The sequence below is a fragment of the Tasmannia lanceolata genome, unplaced genomic scaffold, assembly GCF_043159265.1.
Source record: "Tasmannia lanceolata isolate RefF3 unplaced genomic scaffold, GAP_Taslan_0.1 ptg000018l, whole genome shotgun sequence".
Lineage (NCBI taxonomy): Eukaryota > Viridiplantae > Streptophyta > Magnoliopsida > Canellales > Winteraceae > Tasmannia > Tasmannia lanceolata.
In genome coordinates, this window is record NW_027518695.1 from 4,359,621 (window position 1) to 4,368,428 (window position 8,808).

General features: G+C 39.7%; 1 protein-coding gene and 1 non-coding gene across 2 annotated transcripts; both read right to left on the reverse strand.

The window, feature by feature from the left end:
- Positions 1-3,665: 3,665 nt before the first annotated feature.
- On the reverse strand, positions 3,666-4,542 carry LOC143851314 (early nodulin-like protein 14). Its single transcript, XM_077360698.1, has 2 exons — positions 4,274-4,542; positions 3,666-4,159 (listed from the first exon to the last, which is right to left on the reverse strand). The coding sequence occupies exons 1-2, from the start codon at positions 4,452-4,454 to the stop codon at positions 3,798-3,800; spliced, it is 543 nt and encodes a 180-aa protein (XP_077216813.1). The 5' UTR covers positions 4,455-4,542; the 3' UTR covers positions 3,666-3,797.
- A 4,131-nt stretch (positions 4,543-8,673) lies between these two features.
- Positions 8,674-8,747, reverse strand: TRNAI-AAU (transfer RNA isoleucine (anticodon AAU)). The gene has a single exon. It is a non-coding gene; the product is annotated as a tRNA-Ile (tRNA).
- Positions 8,748-8,808: the final 61 nt, after the last annotated feature.

The window sequence follows — 8,808 nt, forward strand, 5'->3', positions numbered from 1 at the left end:
CATGTATCCGGAGAGAAGTGGGTCCCGCGAAGATTGAAGGATTGGAATTCTTTCTGGCCGAAAGAAAATACACGTGAAGCCCATGTGATGTTAATGCAGTATTGCAGTGCATCTCCATTTCATAATGCTGCCCCGTACATTGGTTGTCTGGTGTCAATGGAACCAGACAGGTCCGACAGATACTCTGAATCCGAACTTTAATGGACGAGACATGGGCATACTATAAAGATCCATGGATGTGTTTTGGATTATCATCATAGGATCCGACAATTTTTAGGATCGATCCAGGACATGCAAAGAAAATCCAATGGATAGTCACGATCTGAAATATTTTTACAAAAATACCCTTATAAAGTATGTAATAACATATGGAATATGCAGGTTAATTCTGTAAAAGCTAATAAATTTCATATTTTTTGCAATTTCATGATTTACTTTCCTTTTCCTCCATTTTCGTCAATCGATACATTACTTCCGCCAACCGATTCACAGCATCGCTAGTCCCTCACCCATACCCTAATCCACTAGGCCACTCCATTCTGTCGATAGTCAATCTTGTCTTGTATCTGCTCCATCTACAATAACTAGAAAGAAACGACCTGTTTGGATCACATTTTTAGCTTTCTTTATTTGTAATCTTCAAGTTTTAGTCAGACAGAAAAGAATCACATTTTTATTCATGTGTGTATTCAAAAGACCTGTTTGGATTTCATTTGGTGAACAACTTTGTTCATGGATTTCCATCATTGTGCGAGTACTAGGGCTCTAAGTCATATGGGAGCAAGGTTTTAAATTTCGACCGAAATCCGAAATTTCGGTCCGTTTTGGTCGAGACCGAAATCGAAATTGAGTAAAGTCGAAACGTTACAAAATTTAGACCGAAATTTATTCGAAATTTCGATCGAAATTTTGTTTTCCACGAAATGTAGGATGAAATTTAAAGAATATCGCGAAAAAATCTGGATTTGATTTATTATTTAACATTATCCCGAAATTTCAGCCGAAATCTCCGAATTCATTGAAATTTGGTACAAGAAATTTTTTACTTTATATGATTTCAATAAATTTAGTCTGAAAATTTGAAATTTCAGCTTCGGTGAGCTCCGAAACACATTCCAAAACCGAAATTTAAAACCTTGTTTGGGAGATATTACATATCTTATGATTAACAATGGTTTACTCAGTCAACTCAGCATTCTAACTTCTTTTTAACATTTTGATTGTGTACAATGTAAGTAGGACATACTAGGACTCTCCGATGGACGGTTTGATTTGAAATGGATCGTGACCGGGACGTAGGAAGTAGGATCCGAAGAACACTCCGAAACCGATCCGACCGATAAGGGATTTGATTGGATCGTGACTGAGACATAGGTAGATCTGATCCGAAGTAGATCCCTGGACACCCCTAATTGGTTGACCACCTGACTCTTCTTTTACTCCGCAATTACTTTCCAGAAAACATGTGAAAACAAATTTTACATCTTTTTTTTTTCAGATTTGCTAGGCAATTTAGCGTAAAGCCATTTCACGACTGACTTTTGCACAAGATAACAGCCACATGAGATTAATTAAATGAATAACCAATGCCATTCAAAAATAAATAAAAGACAAAATCTGCTGAAAACTTAGCCTACGTAGCTGTTCTCTCGTGCAAAAGTCGGCCGTGAAATGGTTTTCCGCGAAATTGCCTGGCAAATCCCACCTTTCCACCTAAAAATGGGCATAAACTTTGTTTTACACGCGTTTTAAGTCAAGAAAAAAATGCCAAATGAGGGTATATATCGGTACTTCTAAAAAGAGAATTAAACAATTTCACACCAATGTGTCAATTTTCAGCTAAGAGGACTTATTTCCTAATCAAACCTTACTCTGTAAATTATTTTCCACATTCATATCTCTGTGTCTATAAATTTTTAATAGAAAGGACTAAAGGAGTGTGAGGGCTACAATGATGAAAGGACATACAAACACGTAAACATGGTAGATGGAAGTACTCGTACCACCTTGATATTTGATCCAACAGCAGATTGGCAAAACAAAGTGAGCTGTTGTTGGATAAGATATCTAAGGGCGAGATGATGTGTATTTTTGTACGCCCTGTCATCATAAATGACATGCTTACCCAAATTAATGTTACAACTAACAACTCACAACATGCGTGGGGTTTTACCCAATTTCCTAGCTGCTCTAGAGGTAAAACACTTTGAAAACGGGATTCCGAGGAAAATAAAAAGAGGACTGAAACAACCCTTGATTTGACCCTTTTAAATTTGTATTTATCGGGATATGGTCTCCTCTGTGGGGATTTGAGCTCCCTCCATTTGTCTTTAGTGGCTGTGGCTCAAATGGTTGAAGCCCTTTTTTGTACGAACTTATAATTCAAGTCCCCCTTTTAACATAGCTCACCTTATAATTCAGGATTTTAAAATGGCAATGATAAATCGACCCTGGTTTAGAGAGATAAAGAGGAGAGAGATAGAAACAAGGGATTTATCATTCCCCTTTTCAAATCCTGGAAACATGTTAAAACTTGAATTTTTTAAGTTAAGACCTGAATTTTATAAGCTAAAATCTAAGTTTTAGATTTAAAAATCCAAGATTATAAAATCTTCGTATCAAAATGCCCCCCTCTAAAATCCGATGGTTGAAGGGTGGGGTAGTAGTTCCTCCTTAGAGATTCTTGGCTCTTTTTGATGAAATGGAAGAGATAATCACAGAATCAAATATTGAATTGAACTATGTTTGGAGGTCCCCGGATTTGTTTGGGGGGCGGGGGGAGCGATTTTTTGAGATGGTTTGATCATCTTCCTCCTTGAAGTTCTTCCTTAGGTATTCTTGGCTCTTTTTTATGAAATGGAGGAAATAATCGCGGAATCAAATATTGAATTGAACCATGTTTGGAGGTCCCCCGCAAATGAGAAGACGGATTTGTTGTGGGGGGGGGGGGAGGATTTTTGAGATGGTTTGATCATTTTCCTCCTTGAGGTGTCCTCTGCGTTGTGCTCTTTTTTCTTTCTGTATTCTTGGGTTTTTCCTTCTCTCCCCCCCCCCCTTTTCATTCAATATTATTTGCCATTTCAAAAAATAAAAAAAATGCCCCCTCTAAATTCACCTAAAATGGGTAAATCTCTATAATCAGTTTTGGACTAAAAAATCAATTCTTAAATTCCAACTGGACTAGCTGAGTTTGTCACCTAAAATCTAAGTTTTAGATTTAGAAAAATGCCCCTAAATTCACCTAAAATGGGTAAAATCACAACGGACCTAATCCATAGTTGTCTAAAAAATCAATTCTTAAAATCCAAAACCAACCGGGCTAGCTGAGTTTGTTTAAGGGGACGGACATGCACCTAATTCATTTTTCATGATTTATAGCTGAGTTTATGGTTTTAGGATTTAGGGTTCAGAGGTCCAACGTTTAATTCATTGTCATACAGGCCTTGGCTAATGGCTATACCCTCTACGAGACAAAAAAGCATCATCCAAAAGAGGATTGATTGGCGGTCATATTAAAAAATTATCCGTTATCGGATGTCACTATTCGAGAACTTGAGGATTGATTGGCGGTTCGGATCAAATTAACTCAAGGAGAAACTACCAAAAATGGAGAAGATACCAAAGATGATGGAGAATATAAATGAATTCATCTATTAAATAGAACCACAAGTAATGATCTAACCAAAAAAAGAAAAAGATAAAAGAACTGAATGAATGGAAAACCTAAAAAACTCTGCTATATAGCTGCTACATCCTATATCCCAATCTTAATAAAAAAATAACAACCCCCCAATCTCTTAGAAAAACATTGCTACTAAGCATCCCAAAACCACAAAACCACCCATAAAACCACTCCTTGTAACCACCGAACCAGGGGCACTGCTCGTCGGAGCGATAGCCGGACCTTCGAATTCCATCGGAGAAGACGCCGGAGAAATCCCACTTCCTCGTCTATCCGAAAGCACGACCACAATCAGCTTCTGACCCTTCTCACAATGCCCATTTTCTCCACTAATGAAATAAAACGGTCCCGATCGTTCGAGTTTGATATTCGCACTCCCTCCTTTGTAAGTGGCGATCGGATTCGATACATTACAGCTTTCATAACCCTCTCTCGTTACTTGTAGCACCGAGTCATTCTCGTCATTGAATTTCCAAACTGTAAACAGAAAAAGAACAGAAAAAAAGGAAAATGTCAGAAGAAAAAATGATATAGATGAGAAAAAAGGTTTGTAATTTAATAATGCAGTGAAACCCAGATGGTGAAATTCACCTAGGGAATCGCCGATTTTGAAACGATTGGATTCAGCCCATTGATTTAGGGATTCGGAAGAAGATGATGGGATTTTCCATGCGTTGGTTTTGCCTCCAACTAAGAAATCTTTAGCTTCGGAGAGGCTGAAGAGAAGAGTGATGAGGATAAGAGCATAGAGATTTTTTTTTGAAGAAGCCATGGATGTAGATTTTTTATTCTTAGCGAAGTGAGAAAGAGAGAGTGAGAAGAAGAAGGAAAGAAAGTCGAAGAGAGACAAGTGAGAGCTCTCAGTCTCCCTGCCTTCTATTTATAAAGGGGGGAAAAGGTAAGATAGCCGTTGAGCAGGTTCGGAGTTTAGGTTCGGATAGCCGAAGCTAATGTTTTCAAGACGCGTGCTTCTTTTGTGGGATTCGTAACGTTCGAAAATTAGTAACGCCTGAAGAGATGTTAATTTTAGAATGACTAGAATGCCCACCTCTCCTTGCCCTCTATCAATTGGTTTCTTCTTGATTTCAAGGGTGTTTCTGTCCAACTGCTGTTCTGGAGTATTCTTTCCGAGGAACCTAATTGGGGCCCGCTCACAGGACAATAGAGTGATCCTTACCATTCATATACTAGAATTATTTCATTATCATTTTTGGGGCATTTTATCCGATTATATTATATAGGCGTGCAAGTTTGGCCCTATCAGCCCTGATTCGCCCTGAGCCCGAACAGGGTCAGGGCTGGATTTTCTAACCCTGAGGGTGGGTCAGGGTTCATTTTTTTTTACCCTGACTCAGGTCGGGCGGATTTTGGATTAATACCTCGGGTACCTTGACTCGGGCTGACCCTGAGTTTTCTATTATAGAATTGAACCATCTGTGCATGTTTCTTTTCCTAATGTTTTCTATTATCTTGGATTGATGTTTCTTTATATTATTATTATTAATTGTCTCCGTTGCCCGCATGTTGTTGAATTCATATTGTCTTATTTTGTTCCCTTTCTCTGTTTATTGATCATTTGTTCCATATGATAAGTGGTTGCTTTACTTTTGGCACTCTTAACAGGTATTTGCACTAGGGTCAATTAGGGCCAGCCCGGCCTTGTCCAATCATGGGCAATCAGGGCCAGCACAATACCCTGTAGGGCGGGTAATGGGTTGAGGTTTTCCGGCCCTGACTCAGGGTCAGGGCGGGTTAGGGCCGAGATAATGGGATCCAAGGTTGGGCTAGGGTTTTGAAAAACCCGACCCTGTTGCAGCCCTAATATTTTATATCAAGGGAATGATACTGTGCAAATCTTAATATGAGGCGCATTATGACCTAATTGGGGCTACACCCATGACATTAACATGATCCATACATTCTAGTTGGCCCCATCGAGAAGATCACACCATAAAAAAACTACATTTTTTTTTTTAGATTTTTCCATATGTGATCTAGACCCATAATTTAGTGGACCTTATTATGGAGATAACCTGCCAAAAAATTTGTGCTTAGTGGTTGATTGCAATTATATATAGAACATCAAGAGGGCAATCCACATAATCAGGGTCGGATCTAGAAAGGAGGGATTTGCTAGGGACCATCGCAGAAGGCATTTCGTAGCGGGCCTGTTGCATGTGAGAGCAGCCACCTCAAATGAATTAAATGAAAAGACAAAATCTGAGCATATGGGCTACTCTCAGAAGCAACAGCCCAGCCGCAAAATGCATTTTACGATGGTCCCTAGCAAATTCCACATAAATAAATGGTTTTAACATTTTTTGGACGGAATCAAATATAAGGATAGAAGGATGAAAAGTTTAGATCATTTGATCATGTTACCAATGACATGTGGTGGGCCTCATGATTGCTTTTTCAACGGATCTGATGAAGTAAACGGTGCAAAAGTGGGGCCTGATAATTGCTTTCGGGAAGAACGGAGCACAAAGCAGCTTTTTTTTTTTTCTAAACAATTTCCATCTTAAAAACATGAGATTTGCTAGGGAAAATTGCAGAGAGGCATTTCGTGGCTGACTTTTGCATTTGAGAACAGCCACCTCAGAGGAATTAAATGAACAAGACAAAACCTGCTAAAACAAGAGCGTGGTTGTAAAGTCAGCCGCAAAATTCTCTAACAAATCCCTAAAAACATTTGTTTTGTATTAACAAATTGCAAAAGAAATGCAATCTCTTCACTACATTGGTTTCTCACATCACAAGTGTATATATTAGTTTACAAGGTGATAAGATAAGAATAAAAACTAACAAATAGAGATAAGGGAAGATGTAGAAAATCAAGGAGCCCAACTTCTCCAAGGTGTTATCCTTGTTGCCAAGTGTTATCTTGTTGAGAAAATCAAGAAGCCCAACTTTATCTAATACTCCCCTCAAGTTGGAGCATGAAAGTTCTTGATCCCAACTTGGCCAGAATAAATCTGAAATTTTCGTCCCAGTGCCTTGGTAAATATGTCTGCTAACTGATTCGATGAAGTGACAAAGCATGGTAGTAGTAAACCTTGTTGAAGTTTGTCACGCACAAAGTGGCAATCAAGCTCGATATGCTTGGTTCTTTCATGAAAGACTGGATTCGCCGCTATATGTAAAGCTGCTTGATTGTCGCAAAGCAGAGTCATTGGTTGATTATGAGAGATACCAAGGTCTTGAAGTAAGTACTTAAGCCATTGGAGTTCGCAAGAGACCAAGGCCATGGAGCGGTATTCGGCTTCAACAGAAGAGAGGGCAACTGGGCTTTGTTTCTTAGTTTTCCTTGAAATTGGTGATTGCAATGAAAGTACAATAACCCGAAGTGGATTTCTGGGTCATAGGACAGCTTCCTCAGTCTAAATCTAAATCACAATAGGCCGTTATGTGAAGAGAACTTGAGGAAGATAACAATATTACTTGGCCGGGGCTGCCTTTAAGATATCTGAGCAATTTCAGGGCAGCATTCATATGAGTTTTTCTTGGTTGTTGCATGAATTGGCTCAATATATGTACTGTATATGTGATATCAGGCCTCATTATCGTCAAATATATTACCTTTCCCACAAGACGGCGATATGAAGAAGGTTCTTCGAGTAAGTCGCCAGTCGAATTATCTAATTTTAAATGTTGTTCCATGGGTAAATCACTAGTGCGTGCTCCAAGAAGTCCCATGGTGTCAAGTATCTCTAAGGTGTATTTTCTCAGAGTGAGGTAAATACCTTTAGAGGAGCGGGCAACTTCGATCCCCAAGAAATACTTCAAACGACCAAGGTCTTTGATGTGGAATTTGCTGTGTAGATACCACTTGATAGTTTCAAATTTTCAATACAATCGACATCATTTCCTGTGATGATGATATCATCGACATAGACTAAAATGAATATCGAGGTTTTGCTATTAAGTTTAGTGAATAGTGAGTAATCAGCCCTGGATTGTTGAAAACCAATTGCAAGCAAAGTGGAGGAGAACTTGGCAAACCAATTGCGTGAGGCTTGCTCGAGGCCATATAAGGATTTGTTTAATCGGCAAACCTTAGACTCCCCCTGTCGATGCCGGAGGGATTCTCATGTATACTTCTTCAGCAAGGTCTCTATGGAGAAAGCCATTATTGACATCTAGTTGTTGAATATGCCATCCTTTAATGGCAGCTACAGCCAGCAAGCATCGCACAGTAACAAGTTTTGCAACTGGTGCAAAAGTCTCATGGTAATCAAGGCCTTCCATTTGGGTAGCTTTATATTGTTCTACACTTCCATCAGCACGATGTTTAACCTTATATATCCATTTACACCCGATAGCTTGCTGCCCGAGAGGTAGAGAAGTGATGGTCCAAGTGTTATTTTCCTCAAGGACTTGAACTTCCTTGGCCATAGCTTCCCGCCATGCTGGGACTTTCACTGCCTGGGTAACGGTAGTAGGTTTGGGTATGGTTTGAATGGCTGCAAGGAAAGCCCGATGTGGTAGAGAAAAATTATCGAAACTCAAGTAGTTGGACAAAGGAAAAGGTGTACTGACAGTGCATGTCGCCGAAGATGACTCTGTGGAATGGGAGCCGAGTAAAGGCTGGGAGAATGAGCAATAATAATCATTGAGGTAGGTAGGAGGTTTATGAGGTCGAGAAGATCGACGAGTTATGGTAGGATGTGTGGGTAGAGGTGAACTAGAGGTATCCGTTGTTGTGGGGCTAGGAAAAATAGGTGGAGAGTTGGAATCTGATGGAGAAGGGTTGGTTGGGTTGGGTGAAGTGGTGAATAGCGGGGACGGTGAAGGAGGAGGTTGTGATGAGGAAGGTGAAGAAGGGTGAGGTCATGATGGGCCATGGTCAAGTGCAGGTAAAGGTAAAACACGGTTTGGATTTGTGGCATGGTGTTGGACATTGGCGAAAGGGAGAGTCAAACTTATCACGATGGTGAATATTATAAGCAAAACATAGGCAACGAAGATGGATAAAGAGTTTTGAAAAAAATTGGCCCATGCAGGTCTCGAACCTGCGACCTTCGCGTTATTAGCACGACGCTCTAACCAACTGAGCTAATAGGCCAGGTTGATGGCTGAGGTACGAAGCTTATGCATTCAAAGACTACTAATATGGAAGATATATT